Source organism: Gossypium raimondii, chromosome 1 (genome assembly GCF_025698545.1).
Source record: "Gossypium raimondii isolate GPD5lz chromosome 1, ASM2569854v1, whole genome shotgun sequence".
Classification (NCBI taxonomy): Eukaryota; Viridiplantae; Streptophyta; class Magnoliopsida; order Malvales; family Malvaceae; genus Gossypium; species Gossypium raimondii.
In genome coordinates this window covers 21,474,504-21,493,482 of record NC_068565.1, presented here as the reverse complement: position 1 = coordinate 21,493,482, position 18,979 = coordinate 21,474,504, and the positions used below count along the sequence as shown (strand labels likewise).

Here is an 18,979-nt window from a genome sequence, read left to right as displayed (position 1 = left end):
TATTATTGACATAGGTATGTCAAAATCAATACATGAGTATGTGTTAGGGAACAAAATACTGGACTGATCTACCATGAGTATGTTTCTTGGATTATTATGTAATAGTTACAAACATTACACATAGTGGTAACTATGTATATGATCCTCAGACTTGAAATCATCATTGTCCCAACATCGTGAGCTATATAGTTTGATACAGTTAAACGTTTAACGTAATAGGTTGTAATATAAAGACTGATGTTGGATATACCACAATTCATGTAGTGGGATATGATTGATATGAATTTATCCCTCCTACATAATGGGAGTAATATCTTGGGCCACTTGATGGAGTGAGGCTAAAAATGTATGGCCATGCTCAAATAAGTTGATCTGAGATATCACACTTATTTTTTTATTGTATTCTACTCAAAATATCAAGAAATATGAGATTTAACTATAGAAGTGTGACTATACCATAACTTGTGTCCAATCTAGATATAAAGGATAAAAGGATATAATACATGAAAATTTTATCACTGAAAGGTTATGTCGAATCACGACTTATTGTAACTTCGGTAGAAATGATGTATTGCTACATGTCAATCATTTCTTGTAACATTAGAAATGTTTTAGTATTACTACTACCGTTACAAGAACCTACAAGGACATATCCTACGGTTAAAACAAACATACTTCACGCAAATACGTTGGGCGTATACCCTCCTACATACATCTTTGGTGAATTGTATCGCCTAAAGGATAGTATCGTTCGACAGACTGTATCGCCTGGCGGACAGTATCGCCTAGCGAATACGATTCACAGCTACTTTCCAGAGTTAATATTTATAGAAGTTGATATTCTTTTGGAAAAAATATAAAGTCTTAATACCTTCTATGATTTTCTCTAAAAGTAAAAGGGAATTATTCCATTTTATTATAGATGATCAATAAAAGGAAAAAGGATCTCTGATGATATGGTGTGGAAGGAAGAAAATTCAAGAGGTCTAGTAGCCAAATTAGTTTTGCTATTTGTGCTTAACTGTGGACTACATAGTGGCCTAGACGATTTTGTTGCGGCTTGGAATCGACACCCCGAAAGAAATCAAACCACTATAGGTATATTTCCAATCCTGTTTCAACCTGATTCATTTCTTGTACTTGATCCTTGGTTGATGATCATCGGAATATTTTTTTTGCGCTGCGCTACGTGGCGTACTGATAATCCAACACTTACACAATATGATCCAATATCTATATTCCTAGCAGAAATCATATGTTGCCATAGCCCCAGCTATGGTCTTATACAAATTGATTCCATGTTTATTATCCTGAAAGTCTTTTGATTCCGAGGAATCAATAAACCAATTCCAAGGTTTCGCCTCGAAGGACCAATCGATTACTACCGTTGCAGTGTTTCTCCATAGAATCGATAGACTGTCGTTACGGTGTCACTTTAGTGAGCTAGTCGATACTTTTCCACAATGCCGCCCAAACTCCCCTAAATACTCATTTCTGTCCACTCATTCCTCCAGTACGCCAATTATTCCTATTTTTAACTACCCCGTCAAGGTACATACCTCCGTACTCTGTATACAATATAATCATGCATTTTAAACAACTCATTGCACTCATTATTATACATACAGTACACCAGTTAACTAATCATAGGTTCCTAACCATATACCAGTCAACAAACAACTTGCAAGATCTCACACACTCTTGTAATTATTGCGTACATGCCATATACACTTTCTTCAGGTTCATACACACCTTGAATTTAGGAAAAAATTAGTATAGACACAAACGTGGTTCATGCAAGTAACACAACATTATCTATCACCCAAAGGCAAAGTACAGAATCTCACCTTGCTTCCTTTATCCTCGCTAGCTTAGCTTGTCTAAATCCTAGAGCCTCATTCATCCTATTAGTTAAGCATGACAATTTTTATTAGTTAAATTGAGGGTACTCAACCCTTAAAAATCCATAATCCATAATTATATAGAAAATTTTTGAGAAATCTTCTCTTCCCTCTAATCCACAAGTACAGGGAGGCTTAGAGGCATACAGCTTATGGAATTCTTAGCTTCCTAGACTCGAAACTCACATTAATCAACTCATGCAAAGCTTTCATGAAATTTTTCTTCTTTGAAGCAACCGAAGAAGACATTGCAAACAAGAAGGAGATTACTAGTTAATTCAAGAGAATTTTTTTCTCTCCATCCATATATATATATATCCTAATTTGCATGGTCTCCTTAGTCCATTGTAGCCATCATTTGCTAATTATTCGTCTCCTACTAAAGAGTCATTTAGTTCCAATCTAACAAAACCAGAATTGAAATTCAACTATTCATAATTCAGTCACTAAAATTTTTGAATTTCCCAGTAGAGCTCGCCATTATGTCATTCTATTCAAATAACTCCTAACTTTTCCTTAAATTTTGGGGCATAAGAGAAAACTAGGTGTGACATCAATTTATAGCTAATTAACATCCAGCATACATGCATGCAAGCGTACTTAGTCACCATATTCATACACAACCACGGTTTTAGACAGCACAGAATAAATATAGAGACATATCATTCCAACAATTCAATATCATTGATCACCCAAAGATGGAGCACAAAAACTCACTTTGCTTCCTTTATCCTTATCAACTTAGCTTATCCAAACGCCAAAGCCTCCTTCATCTAGGTAGCTAAGCATGATAACCATTTATTGATTAAATTAAAGGTATTCAACCTTAAAACCCAGATCCTAGTTTACAGAAACTTATTAGGAGTCCTTTGTAACAACCCAAATCCAGTCTAAACATTATGACCGAATCTGGCAATGTCACATTATAACACCCCTTACCCGTATACGATGTTGGAATAGGGTACGAGGCATTACCAGAACACATACACTTATAAACATGTTAAACCAAGTTATAAAATTTCATTCAAATTTAAACTCTTCAAATTTTTAACATGCTTTTATAAATCTTCACGTTATAACTTCAAAATACTATATTTGTAACAAATAGGGCTTCTGAGACCCAATACATACTCATGCGATTCAACACTTCATTTCCATTTCATTTAATTCACGATTCTCATGTTCACGATTCAATTCAATTTCTCAATCCAATATACATTTCAATACCACAATAATTCATTTAATTCAAATCACATCATTTGCAATTTCCATTTAATTCACGTACAATTAAATTTCATTAAGTTCAATACTAATACAAATTTATCATTTAACTTAACGTCCCCTTTTTGCATCATTTTACACTACAAGCATGAACCTAGTATTTCATTTCCTTTCCACTCCCATTTCCTATGCATATCACACAAGATATAAACATTACACTCAACCATAGTCGCAAGCTAGTCTTTTTGAATACTAACAACATGATAAACCATTTTAATAAAGATTACAAACTTTAAACCTTACCATTCTTTTATGATCACAAGCATATTTCCATCTAGACATTTACCATCTCAATGCATAATTTTATAAATTTAATGTGGCGTAATCCAGCCACAACTTGGCCAAAGCCTAAGCATACACACCAAACATGCTAGCCAAATAAACATATAGTATAAGCATTATAAGCATGGATAAGCACCACATTCATTTATGTATCAAACTTATCAACATGAGTTAATTCATAAACCATTTTTGGCATTGCTACATACCAAATCATATACCAAGTATACCACATACACATACTATGAAACTTTATTTTCTCACATGAACTTTAACTATAACTAATAATGCACAATTATAAACATCATTTCTTTTCAATTGTTTATCGATTACAATCGAGCATATGGCCAATTATACACAAATCATTCATATGTTCTTCCAATTTTCCTCCTCCTCCTCCTCTCCATTCCACATCCTTAATGTGTATAACACACTTAAACAACATTAACTACAATTTCATTATGCACTCACATGTATATTCAAAGTTGTCTATTAAATTCAGAGTCACTAAATTATTTTTACCTGGAGCTACAAAACTTCAAATCAAGATCTATAAATTTTCCTTGAAATTAAATTCACATATATTCTTACCATAAAATTTTTAGAATTTTGGTTTAGCCAAATAGTACAGTTTATTCTTTAAAGTTTCCATTGTTTCACCGCTTGATAGTTCGACCTCTCTTCACTAAAATTTAATTATATCATTGTACAGAATTCAGATATTGTTTTTGTTTGTTTTTCTTGAAAATAGATTCTATAAGGATTCTAAAATATAAACTTTATCCCATAATTATTTTTGTACAATTTTTACAATTTTCCAAAGTCGAATAGGGGATTCCAAACTTATTCTGACTCTGTCTAACTAAACTTCAAATATCTCAAAATATATAACTCTTTTGCTTGATCTATTTCTTTTATGTGAAAATAGACTTATTCAGTTTAAATTTCATATATTATTCAGCATCTAATTCAATGTCCACCATTTTTGGTGATTTTTCAAAGTCACACAACTGTTGCTGTCTAAACTGTTTTATTGCTAAATGTACTCTTTCATAATTTCACTTTTTCACTTTCAATCACAATTTAATTCAAAATTCACTTTTCCATTTCTAAGCCGATATTCAATTCAATTCCTCACCTATATTCATTATTCAATTACACTTAGTCAATTTCCTGATGAACACTTCAGAATAATAACAGATATTCGGTGGATTCAACACATAGCAACCACCTTATTAATCAACGATGTCCGGTGGAATCAGCACATAGCAACCACCTTACTAATCAATGATGTTAGGTTCACATTGTAGCCTGCACATAGAACTACACATGTGACCATTACCATCCGATACATGTAGTAGCCTACACATAGTACTGCACACGTGATTGGAACTATCTGGTACGCATAGTAGCCTGCACATAGTACTACACATGCGACCTGTCATTCCGGTACACGTAGTAGCCTGCACATAGTACTGCACACGTGACCATCACTTTCACTTTTACATAGTACCCTACACACAATCTGTGCCACACAAGTGATCATTTCTGTCACTTCATTCGTATCCCTTTTTATTCCAAAGGTTCATTCGAGAATTTTTCACTTTTTCTCACTTTTCTTTTTATCGATCAATTTCAATTTCTCGTCTTTCTTGATTTATAACAATACATTTAACTTATGTAACCTTCACAATTCGTTCCAGTCCAAAAATCATACTTTGTCAAAATTACATTTTTGCCCCTAAAGTTTCACAAAATTACAACTTTGCCCCTAGGCTCTTAAAATAATTTTTTATTCAATTTCCTTACATTTTAGGCCTAGCTGAACCATTTTCATAACTATAGCAGTCCACAATACTCACTTATTCACACACTTGTGACATATTTTATAACTTTTACAAATTAATCCTTTTAGGCATTTTCATCGAAAATTGCTTAGTACAAATCGTTTATCACACTCCAAACATTCATATTCTGCCATAAAACATCAAAATACATGCATATCATTCATGGGTAATTTTTTAAACAAAAACCCTAGTTCAAAAAAATGGTAAAAATAGGTAAATCTTGTTACGAGGATTTCAAAAACGTAAAAATCATTAAAAACGGGGATAGAATGGACTTACAATCGAGCTTGGAAGCTTGAAAAACCCTAGCCATGGTTTCTCCATGTAATTTTTGGCCTAGGGGTTGAAGATGGACAAAAATTGGCTTTTAATTTTGTTTTTAATTCATTTTAATAACTAAATGACCAAAATGCCATTAATGAAAAACTTTGGAAACATGCCTAACCATACCCATTTTTTGTCCACCAACTTAACCAATGGTCTAATTACCATATAAAGACCTCCAATTTAAAATTTGATAATAATTGGACACCTCTAACATATAGAACTCAACTTTTGCACTTCTTACAATTTAGTTCTTTTGACTAAATTGAGTGCCCAAACGTCAAATTTTCGAACGAAATTTGCACGAAATCATTTTGTGAAATCGTAGACCATAAAAATATAATTAAAATAATTTTTTTCTCATCAAATTTGTGGTCCTAAAACCACTATTCCGACTATCCCCAAATTCAGGCTGTTACATCCTTGTCTTCATTCTTTCTTTAATTCTCGAGCACAGAAAGTTAAGAAGCTTACCAGTTTCTCAATTTCTTTACTTCTAGACTTTAGTTCTTACAAATTCTGCTCCATGCAGAGCTCTCTTAAGTTCTCTTATTCTTTGGAACAATCGAAGAAGAAAATGCAAGTAAGAAGAAATTTTTGTAGACAAAATTGAGGAGAATTTCTTTTGCAAGAATGTCCACTTTCACCTATATATAAAACTCTTATACATGGTCTCCCAATCTCTTTTAGCCAACCACTGATAATTATTATGTCTCCCACTTTGGAACTAGCCGGTTTCATTCTAACCAAACTAGAGTTGAAACTTAACTATTTACCCGATAGTTACAAAATATTCAAAAATTCCTAGAAAAGTCTGCCAACTCTCTACTTTGCTCAATTAACACCCAAAGATCCTTTTAAATTCGAGTCCTTAAAGAAATCTGGGTGTGACAACTCCTCCACCCTTAAAGAAAATTACGGCTTGGAAATTTCTTCTCATGCCTAATCTTAGAGGCAAACTCTAAACAATTTCAATTTATATCGTAGAGGTAGACACATTTACTTTGCCCAAATACCTTAGCATTGACCTATCATTTACAAATTAATTCTGGACCTATTCCGCTAAAATAATGGAACTATCCCTACTTCACATAAGGTAGATATTTGTACAAGGATAATCTTGTAGCTATCTTGGCGGATACTTGGCTTGTACCTTGAGCCAAACATTTGCTCAGTACGAAGTTAGCGGGTGGCTCCCGGATTGGCATATACCACCTAGCGGGCACCCAATAATTGACTATCTCTGGCATACATACCTGCTTTTCTGGTTATCAAGGGGTTTAAGAAAAATCCTTTCAGTGGCTAACGTGTTTCAAATGCTGGTTGGAAGACTTGAATAATTTCTGGCAATTTGAAACTTAACTTCTCAAGGATGTTTGGCTATTTAAATCAAGACATAGAGAAAAGGAATTATTTTCACTGAAAATTAGATTTCACTTCAAAAATTTTCTTATCGATTAAGTTTTCTTTAAAATCTTCAACTATCTTTCTCCCTCTTTTTCCTTTTCTTCTCCCTTAGCTTCATTCTTCAGAGTTTATCACTCTAGAGACATTACCCAACTTCCAGGTAACTCTTCATACAGTCTTTTCTTTTTTCATAACATACTGCAATCTCGACATGCCCCGAATTAGGACAATGTTAGGAGGGAGAAGTAGAGACTACTGTTGTTAGGATCAGAGGGGTCAGGGTAGCAATACCACCTCTACAATAAGTGAGCATAAGCCATCCAACATAGAGCTAGAACGTCAATAGAGCTAGAACATCCAACATAAGCCTTCCACTACCCACGAAGCAATGTTGAAACATTTATCAATCACGGGAATTAGACTACCCAATTTTGCCTTTGATTTCAAAATCATGTAAGGAGAATGACGGTTGAGTAACTCCCGTGATGGGTTTATCCTCTCGTTATACTTAGTACAGGCAGACTTCCATCTCCTATTACATCTTTTCTTTTGTAAGGTGCTAAATAACTATGGGATTGCACCCTGGTAGCTTACTGGTTCTTCTTGGTGGACGTTGGTGGCTTACTTCCTTGATTGCAGCAAACACTGCGAGTTGCCATTTCCTGGTGTATTTCAAAATTCTTACTAGTTGGTGGTCATCAATCAAGGGGTCTCAGTTGGTATGGTCCACTTTTGTACTCGTGAGGGCCATGAGTCTATTATTCAAAGTTCCTCCTTAATTTCCACTCGGACCACCAAAATTTCTTATGAGTAAGAAGGAAACTTGATGGCGATTTTAGCTTTCTCACTAGGTGGTACATCCCTCATGAAATTGTTTGTCTCCTGTGGCAAGTAATCATTTTTGACCTCTCCAGGGCACAATATGAATACTTAAGGTTGGGGTGTCCCCTAAAGTTGGAAAAAATACTTATAGTAAGGAATGTCTTCCGTTAGTTTCTAGAAGAGCAAAGCCCCAGTGGCTTAAGATCAGTAGATTTAGCACAAGGCGCGGACCCCTAAAGGGTAAAACCTACCAATAAAGTGTGGCCTTATAGAGCCACTGATCAGTTGGCCCGATCATTGGTAAGGAGAAGAAGGGAGCCTTCCACCCTTTATTGCCCAAACCATGGTGTTCCTCTACAACCCTTGTCTCCCTTAATACTGGGTTATTGGGGTGTCTCTCCCGATAGATACCTAGCTAGCACTATTTCTAACCTTTCTGTCGATATTATAGGTTCTCCTACCCCCCTTAAATCTTTTTTCCCTCCACCAAACATGGATGTGAAGGCCCACTTAGAGAGCGCACAAAAGACTATAGAGGCAGCTGATGTAATGGTGCGAGTTGGTAATAGTTGTTGCAAGGGGCAAAGGTTGGAAAGAGAGTCCTTTAATTTCGGAGAAAAGAGCAAGACTAGATTAGTTCACCATTGACCTGGTAAGGAACCTTTTATTTCGAAGACTGTATCTACATTTTATCCCAAATTTATTATTGTACCTCCAATGGAATCCGCCAATATTGTGGACTCTTCTACACTTATTTCAGTGTCTCTCACCCCGATGCAAAACTTGGACGCTGCCCATCCTACTGCATCCATAGCCTCATTTTGCACTCTTTACTTTACCTTTCTAATTAGCGAGGGGAAAACCTTCTTTTAGTGGAGAAAACACATCAGTGCGGGTTAGTATCCTTTCTCCTTCTTTATTGTCCAACAGAAACAAGATAGGGATCTGCCCTCGGAGTTGGAATAATGTGCCTATCCTTCTTCTTCTTTTGAGGGTGTTCACAAACCTACCTTTTTAAAGTTGGCGGGTTCTTTTTCCACTATGGCCATGGAGTGGGGACTTATGAGTTGGAGTTAGCTTGGAAGGATCAACTCAAGATCACCGATAGGGAAGTTAAATTGGCCTTTGAGATGTTGTGGTGGAAGCAATAAAAATTGTGCAACAAAGAACACAATGATTTATAGTGGTTCAGCCCCAATTGCTTACTCCACTACCTTAGCTCTCCACAACTAAGGATTTTCTTCAAACTCACTAATTTGGTAACTTTTGAGGACAAGGTTTAATCTTAAAAATCTCTTAAGATTTATGCCCCCAAAATCTTAAGATTGCACTCCCTTAAGGTTTCTACCAAAACCTCAAGAATTAATCCTCTCTCAAATAGAACAAATAAGCAAACTAAGAAGCAATCCTTACATGATCAGAATGTTTGCCAATTCAGCAATAATACAAAGAAGAACAGTTGAGATAAATGAATACAATGAAAGCTCACAAGTGTTTACAAGAGAAGGTATGAAAGAATTAAGCTCTTTGGATGTTTTGATTAATCTTTAAGCTTTGCACATTTCTCTTGTTGTTGTAGGATCTTTGGAAGATGGTATTTATACCCTCTAATTGATTTCCAACCGTTTTGGTTGTTAGGAAATTGAATATAGCCATTAGGATGGGAATACCAGCTCATTTAATTCACCTGCAACATCGAGTATCAATACCTCCTAAAAGGGTATCAATACTTTTTGTAATTAATGCAGATTTGAATGATCGTTGGAGTAGAGATATTGATACTTTGTAAAAGGTATCGATACTTTTTTCCGTTTTTAAACAAATCATGAAAACAAAATGTCAATTTGGTATCGATTTTAGAATGGGTATCGATATCTTCAAAACTATTGATACCAGGCCAAAACGTCTGGTAAAACAATTTTAACATAATTGAAAATGATTTATATAATTGAAACCATTTCAACTTGATTTTATCAATTTTTCAACTTAACTTTTATTCGAAACACTTTAATTTGTTATATCAAAACAAATTATGAAATAAGACTTAGTTTAACAATCTCACCCTTTTTGATATAACAAAACAATTAGTAAATTTGTTTTTGAATAGATTGCTCCCCCATAATAAAAGTCATTTGCAATTTAAGCTCCCCTATATAAAAATCATTTTCCATTTAAGGCATAAAGATTTGGAGCATAAAATTTAAAATAAGCTCAAATTTGACATTCATTTTTTTTTTGAAAATTTGGTCACTAATCTTGGCATATAAGCAATCAATCGACCATAAAATTTACCTTTCTCTTCTCCCCCTTTGTTGTTATATTAAAAAATAATCAAGTAAAACTTAAGAGGAAAATAATGTGGTTAGTCCAAAGATAGATATTAAAAATAAAGAAAAAAATGAACTACCATACAAAATAACATTAAGGCGCAATCATATAGAATTTGCACTTGTTTACCTTGAAGTAATGCACCTTACCTACAAACATAAAATTAAATTTTTGGTACCCAAGTTCTTTTGGGTCTAAAAGCATTAGTTTTTAAAATTCTAGTCCCTTTAGGTATCCATTTAGAAAGGATATCCTTATCTTTAATAGTAATGAGTCTTTTAGGGACCTATATACTCTTAACAATTTTTCTTTTGTAAAAACTTGAGGGACCTCTATGTTATAGAAATTAAATCTATTTTTATCAAAGTCTTGTTTTGAATTTTCTCCTCTTTCAAAAGCTTTGTTAGAGTGAGCTTTTTCACTCTTAAGGATCTCAAGTTGCTTTTGATGATTCTCATTAACTTTTGAGAGTAAATTATGCAAGTATAAAATTTTCTTTTCAAAGCTATTAATAATTTCTTGCATTTTGTTTACTTTCTCTTAAAGTTCATGATTGTTTTTGGAGAGTAAGTCATTTTCATTTCTCAAATTTGAAACACTTTTCTTGTGTTTTGACATCACGACTTCAAATTTCAAACCCAACTCATCACAGGCATCTTGCAACTCATCAAAAGAATAATCATTTAGAGTAGATGAGTTAGAAGTTACCTTAGTATCATTGATGGCCAGAATACATAAGTTGGCTACTTCATCATCGGATGAATCTTCATCACTCCAAGCAGCAACATAGGCCTTTTTTTTGCTAGACCCTTTCTTTTTATGTTGAGGACAATCGTACTTGATGTGTCCCAGTTTCTTGCTTTCATAGCAAATAATAAGATCTTTCTCCTTGGTAGATTCAAGCTATAATTTTTCCATCTTTTAGAATCTTCTTCCTCTATTAGACTTCATGAACCTCTTGAATCTCCTAGCAAACATCTTCAGCTCTTTGTCTTCATCCACCTCTTCACTTAATTCACTACCTTCATTTGTGGTTGATTTTAAAGCAATGCCAACATTTTTCTTCATAACTTTTTCTTCTTCACCCCCTTTGTTTAGTCTCATATCATGTGTAAGTAAAGAACCGATGAGCTCATCCAATGTCAAAGTTTCTAAATTCTTTGCATTTTCAATTGCGATCACTTTGGCTTCCCATTTTATAGGTAATTTTTGAAGAATTTTTCTTACCACTTCTTCATTTGGATAAGTCTTTCCATAAGACTTAAATTCATTTGTGATGATTGTAAATCGATCGGACATCTCCTTGATATCTTCTCTAGGCTTCATCTTGAAAGTTTCATAGTTGAGTGTAAGGATTCCAAGTTTAGACTTCCTCACTTGGCTAGTGCCTTCGTGGGTGACTTCAAGCTTGTTCCATATCTCCTTGGCATTTGAACAAGTCAAAACTCTACTATACTCATCCGGACCAAGTGCAAAAAATAGAATGTACATTGCCTTGGCATTAAGTTGAATGCTTCTCTTAACTTCCTCATTCCATTCACTCTTACTTTTTGAAACTAAAAGCTTTCCTTCTTGTTTGGATGAAACTGAAGGACCATCCATAATAATGTCCCAAACAACAAGATCATTTTCTTGGATGAACAATACCATCCTCATCTTCTAATAAGAATAGGTAGCACCATTGAAATAAGGAGGTTTGAAGATGGATTGAGACTCACCAAATAAAATTGATCCGAAAGTAGACGTCATTATTATAGGATGACTTGATGATCATTTGAGCTTCTCCAAGGATCTTCTCTTCATTTTTAAACCGTCTTTAGAGACTAGTTTCGATACCAATTGTTAGCTCGGAAGGGTCAACTTGAGATTGCTAATAGGGAAGTTGAATTGGCCTTTCAGATGTTGTGGTGGAAGCAATAAAAATTGTGCAACAAAGAATACAAGGATTTATAGTGGTTCGACCCTAATTGCTTACTCTCCAAAATTCACTAATTTGGTAAATTTTGAAGACATTGTTTAATCTTACAACTCCATTAGGATTTATGCCTTAAAATCTTAAGATTGCACTCCCTTAAGGATTCTACCCAAACCTCAAGAATTAACCCTCTCTCAAAGATAACAAATAAACAAACTAAGAAGTAATCCTTATATGATCAGAATTTTTTCCAATTAAGCACTAATATAAAGAAGAACACTTAAGCTAAATTGAATACAACGAAAGCTCACAAGTGTTTACAAGAAAATGTATGAAAGAATTAAGCTCTTTGGTTGTTTTGATTGATCTTTAAGCTTTGCACATGTCTCTTGTTGTTGTAGGACCTTTGGAAGATGATATTTATACCCTCTAATTGATTTCCAACTGTTGTGGTTGTTGGGAAAGTGAATATAGCCGTTGGGAAGAAAATACTAGTTCATTGAATTCACCTACAACATCGAGTATCGGTACCTAGTAAAAGGGTATCGATATTTTTTGTAATTAATGCAGGTTCCAATCTCTGTTATAGTAGAGATATCGATACCTGGGAAAAGGTATCGATACTTTTCGTCATTATTTGAAAAATCATGAAAACAAAATGTCAATTTGGTATCTATTTTGGAATGGGTATCGATATCTTCAAAACTATCGATACTTGGCCAAATAGTATCGATATTTTTTGGCTTGGAGCAATACTAACTTGTTCAAAAACACTTTTAACATGATTGAAAGTGTTTGATTTAATTGAAACCATTTCAACTTGATTTATCAATTTGTTCAACTTAAATTTTATTAAAATCCACTTTAATTTGTTATATCAAAACATATTGTCAAATAGGGCTTAGTTTAATAGTTGGGTTCTCCAATGGGCGTGTGAAGAGATTAAGGCTAAGCAAGTTGAATCTAAGAGAATCATTCGCTCTGGCGAGTAATCACTTGCCCAACTCTGCCAATAAAATGAAACTCTTGCCCACAAAGTCATGAGCTCTCACAATATGCCTCCTCTTGAGAGGCCAAATACCATGCCTCGAGGGCTTGAGAAAAAGAGTTAGAAGAAAGGGTTCGTTTGCTAGAAGTCCTCGAAAAACATCATCATCGCTGAAAAAGAGAAAATATAGAGAGAGTGAGAGCAAAGATGCCTTGGAAATAATTGTGGCGGATACCAACAAGGGTATTGAGACACATCTGCTAATTTTAAGGTCCATCCTGATGTTGAATACTCAATTCACTGTGGGTCCCTTCGACTTGTCACGCTAGAACTTCAAATGCATGTGACATCTCGCCAGGATTGACTTTAGCTTCAACATCCTAAATCCCGAGGGGATTGTATGGAAGGAACTCCAAAGGAAATGGATAGAATCCGATGAGCTATTCTATGACCAAGATTTGGACATGTCCGACTCTAATTCTTTGGATGGTACTACTTTAGACAATGAAACCCCCGGTGATGCCGCCCCGTCTCTTGCCCAAGGAAACCTTGAAATTTATCCTATTTTAAATTTATGCTTTCTCGTATCTCTTCTCTTAATAAGAATTTTCTCTTTCTTTCTTTACCTATCTTTTGTATTTAGCTTATTCATATTCCCTTATGCTTTTTTTACACGCCAAGCTCCGGCTGATAACGTTCCACACCACTACATCAAATTTTCATAATTCATATTAACCTTATACTAGCTTAAGAAACTAAGCCAAACCTAACGTAACATGTATATATGGGCTATTCCATCACTTCTTATATCTAGAGGATCGACTAAATCGATGCTTTGATACAACTAAATTGTAACACCCTATACTCGACTCGATCACCAGGTCTGGGTATCGGGTGGTACAATAACCTAAATAAATTAATGATATTTTTTTATTCTACTTTAGTTAAATACTTAAACAACTTAAATTTCAAAATCTAACTATTATTAAATTTTGTACAGAACTAGTGATAAATCCTTACAACTTTGATTCCAACAACTATTTATAAAATTTAAATTAAAAATCAAATACAAATATAACAAACTAAAAACCTGAGGCATGGCCTCTAAGGGTGCCCCTCTATATACATGAAATAGCTATCGTGCCCATCTCTAGAGTCTGGCTTGGTCTCTCCACTCAATTCTTGAGTCTTGATCCACCCTGCATACACGCAGTAAATATTGTAAGTTCAAAAGAGCCTAGTGAGATCTGTACATAAGTGACCATGAAAAGATTGCAAAAAAATTAAGAAGAGGATATTTTATGTGCCAAGTTAAAACTCCCTAAATCTTGTGGGAGGATTCACAAATTTTGTTAGTTGGCCAATATCTAGCTCTCTCCGAGTCAACCTTAGTCAGAGACAACCTCTAGTTTGATTATAACCATGGTCCATTTAAGAATGCTCTCTTATGGGTCTTGACCAAGTTTATCATTGTAACAAACTTTCCTTATACTCTTTTTGATAGACCTCTTAATTGTGACCCATATTCACCAATCTGGGCTTGCAATAACTATTGGCATTTAACCAAGTATTCACTAAAAAATTCGTTTGACTAAACAACACCCCTTTTTTTCTCAATGGACTAGTGCCATGATGTATCCCTAAAATACCCATTCACCTTAGCCCAGTCTTTAAGATACTCTAACCAATATATCATTTTCCAGTGGACTATCTCCATCTCAGGTATCCCTTGACCGTTTCCACCCTTGGTATTATCACGTTGTGTTTCCCATGCTATATGGCCCTGATGGACTCCTGTTTCTTTCACTACTTTTTGACGTACTCTCTACCCAAGGTAATCCTCAACGGACCCCCTCATTAAAGAGTCCTTATGAACACTCTCTCGCCACGTAGTCCTAACCGAACTTTCCTTTTTGTAAATCTTTGGTGGGCTTTTAATTAAGCACTCAGCCTCGAGTGGACATTTTCTTCCATAAGGTCTTTTTGGAGAGCTACCCGTACTTTGGCTTCTTCTTTTATCGATCACCGATTGGGTTTTCAACTACGATTATCTATGGTGTATATGCTTAGTCAATGGCGGATATGTTGCATCTTGGCGAACCGCATGACTCTATTTGACCACGCTCTCTGACGCACCAATATCATTCAGTCATGCTATTCATGTTAGATTATACACAAAGACTAATCATTAGATGATTGTAATCACGTACTCATTTTAACTTGTTTATTAATATAATGCATTGCCATTGTTATTTCAGTTTCTTTTTCTGTGTGTATAAATAAACTAGTTAATAATAAAGTGCTACGAATAATATGATTATTCTTAAAAAGGTCCTTAGTCAAGTATTATTCTAGGTTGGACAATTATAATGCACTAAGACTAATGTTTAGTTGATTGATGACAAAGTGTTGTCATTGAAATAAAGATGTCAATAAATACATGAGTATGTGTAAGAGAACAACATACTGGACTGACCTGCCATGAGTATGTTTCTTGGATTATTATGTAATAGTCACAAATATTACTCATAGTAGTAACTATGTATATGATCCTCAGACTTGAGATCATCATTGTCCCAACATTATGAGTCGTATATTTTGATATAGTCAAACGTATACCGTAACAAGTTGTTGTTGTGTGTAAAATGATATGAGATTTTTGTGCAAGTATACAAGTCGGTTCAAGTAATAAAGAAGTAAGTGAGTATCGTTCCCACAAGGATTGGATTGAGGAAAAAAATTGGTCAAGTTATTTTAATAGGGCCAAGTCAATGCTATAGTAAAATGATTGAAGGAAATGTTATGGAAAAGACTAAGGTAAATATGAAATGATGGGTAAATAACTGTAATTGCTATGGAAAAGGTGATAATAGAAATGTAAATCTGGGAACTATTGCGTAAATAATATGTAAATGAACAAATAATCAACTAAGAATGCTGAGGCAAAGATATTCCAGTAAAGAATCAAGTATAATGTCTACGATATTTATGCGGTAGGTTGGGATTATTTAGAATCAACCTTAACTGTTGATAATGTCGTGGAAAAATCTTAATTAACTTACTGTGCAAAAGAATCTTAGAGTGGTCTACCTTTTTTAGGGCGAAACCTCAAGTCACTGTCCTGCTCATACAGGGTCTTATTACAGTAACTTGTGTAATTTATTCTTTATGACGTAAACATCATTCGAATGTTAAACCAACTTTGCACTTAACAAGAATAATATTCCATCGACTATTCTTAAGGATTGCACTTAAACAATTGAATGGGTAGTAAAATAATCAGATTGATACCATGGAAATTAAAACCAATTAAGTGTCATCAAAATAATCCCAACCTGATGAGATTTAACTCTTTGGTTGGGAAATAAAATTCCAAACCAACACTACCGTTTACAACCAATTAAGTTCACAAGAGAGCACTAAGGAAATAATGGAAGAATGTTGACAGAACAGCTTCTGCTGGACCACACTTCAGCAACACAGTCCTGTGTTGACCGAGATGATGTCTTTCTCTTCCACTTGAGATCTCTTACTCTTCTACTTCTCTTCGGGGATGCTTTTTGAGGTTCTTTTTATCATCCTTTTATAGATAGAGTTTAGCCAAATAGTTTGTGTTAATTTGCTTTTCTTTTCTAGGGTGATTTATCTAGTACGAGTTTAAATTTCAAACTGAAATAGCTGTGCATGAAATGTTTGATTCAATCTCCCCAGCATTGCTACGGCATTCGTACGGGCATATCATCTGCACTTTGCCCTAGCAAAACTTCACTCCTTTATTTCCTTTCTTCAAAAACCTATTCCTTTCCTACCACAAAACTTCCACAAAACCAATTAAAAGCACCAAATAATTCAGTATAGTCTAAGTCTGAATGCCATATAACAAATGCCAATTAAAATGCCCTAAAATGCAACAAAATATACCTAAGTACAAACAATTAGCTAGGTCGAAAGGCAAAAATATAACTCTTTTCAAGAGTTATCACACCCCCAAACCTAAGCTATTGCTTGTCCTCAAGCAAAAATTTCCTACATGTACTAATGCAAATATTTTGCCTTAGCATGAAACCTTTTGATACTGCTTATTTGTCTGAAAAACGATGTATATCTCATTTCTCAGCAATTTTCTTTGTCCTAAAGTCTGTTTGAATGGCTAAGGTTTGTCTAGCAAAGGTAGTGCAAAAATATCTCGTAAAAAGAAAAAGTCTTAAATACTCATCCACTCTTCCTTTCCGTTATATAGCAAATATCTTCTAACACACTCATACTTAGACCCACCTTTCTAATTAATAACACAATGGAGCAAACAACGTGGTGCTGACCTACTTAGTGATGCTGAAGCATTGGAGTGTCTACTATCCTTTATTTCAATAATATGCTGTAGCATTGTTAATAATACTAGGTTGCAGAATCCCTAAGGCATTAAAAGATACTTGCCATAATTTGAAAAAAAAAAGTGCAGAGTATAAGGCAGATCAAATCCATTTTGACAAATTCAGGCAGATCAAAAAATAATATTTATAATCATCATCAAACATCATTCATAAAAACTGTAGTTCGTATAGACAAACAATATATCGAGAGTCACAATGCCATGGCAAAATACTTCTATATGCAACAATATAAGTATATCCTAAATACAAAATGCTACCTAAAGGCTCAATACACCCCCAAACCTAAGGGATGCATTGTCCCTGATGCATGAAACAACTCAAATATAAGTATATGCATAGATATAAACAAAAATAATATGTAATGTATTAAGGAAAAGAAATAAGAAAAAAAACTTATCAAACATAGACTGGACTATCGGTGCATCATTCAAGTCGTCTTATGTTCTTGTGAGCTTTTACTTTGTACCTCATTTTTCATTTCAAATTGGTGCTCTCTCCACCTTTCCTGTTAGTTTCCATAATATTATCAGTCAATTGATCAATTGCTTTGTCTTGCTCAGTCACAAAAGTCAGTGAAGACTCAGGTATAGAAGTTTTACCCTTAACAGCAATAGTGGCAATGGTAACAACATCCGTAGTGGCAGTGGCTTGCTCATCTTTCTGTCCTTCTTCTCTAAGGTCCTTAAATTCAAATTTTTGTAGCTCATTCTTAGCAGCTTTCTCATTAGGAGTGGCTTCTTCTTCCATGGATTCACTGCTAGTAGCAGGCTGATCTGGCTCCTCCTCAAAATCATTAGATGACATCAAGGTTGATGGAAACATAGGAAATGGTGGCATGGGTTTTGAAAAATTCGTCTAAAGGGATCTTCGTAAGGTCAAGTCCTGATTTTTTGCATACGTCCAATATTGAGCCTAGCGTGCATTGAGTTGTCCTAACTCTTCAATGAGGTGGTACTGATGGACTTTAAAAAGAGACAACCTTTGCTCTAGTTACGTCAAAGAATGTAAGATTTTTTGGTTAAGGGAATCACAAGAGTCAGGAGATGCTGCTGTGGGAATTTGCGTGGCAGGTGAAGCTTGATGGTGCTAAGATGTCGCAACAAACTCAGCTTCTCAAAGTTTGACAAAAATAGGTCATGTTATCCACCCTTGTTGGGGGTAACATCCTCAGCATCACTTAATGGCACATTTGCTCCTTCACACAGGGCCAAGATAAGAGAAGGGAAGTTTAAACTACCAGCATTCTTATCGGTACACTTGTGAGCTTCCTTGAATATGATTCTCCCAATATTTATCCTCCAGCCTTGAATAATAGAATGCAACAACAACATTCTCTCTTTTGACACCATTGTATTATGTGTTGATGGCATCAGTCTACTTCTCAGGAAGTGATACCAGACCTTCCCTACTAGCTTCACCACAATACGCTTAACGGTGTAACAATCATGGCTTGAAATAGTCCATGGTGTTCCTTCAACACACAAATCATCCAAAAA

At 34.7% G+C, this 18,979-nt stretch overlaps 1 protein-coding gene across 1 annotated transcript; it reads right to left on the bottom strand.

The window, feature by feature from the left end:
• Positions 1-10,729: 10,729 nt before the first annotated feature.
• Positions 10,730-11,845, bottom strand: LOC128041800 (uncharacterized). The gene is made up of 2 exons (XM_052632198.1): positions 11,145-11,845; positions 10,730-11,048 (listed from the first exon to the last, which is right to left on the bottom strand). The coding sequence occupies exons 1-2, from the start codon at positions 11,843-11,845 to the stop codon at positions 10,730-10,732; spliced, it is 1,020 nt and encodes a 339-aa protein (XP_052488158.1).
• Between the last annotated feature and the right edge of the window lie 7,134 nt (positions 11,846-18,979).

Excerpts from the sequence above, each read along its gene's own strand:
- LOC128041800 (XM_052632198.1), bottom strand. The coding sequence starts at position 11,845 with ATGAGGATGGTATTGTTCATCCAAGAAAATGATCTTGTTGTTTGGGAC. Across the intron at positions 11,049-11,144 it reads TTTGCTAGGAGATTCAAGAG|CAAGAAACTGGGACACATCA; the intron begins GTTCATGAAGTC and ends TTGCTATGAAAG.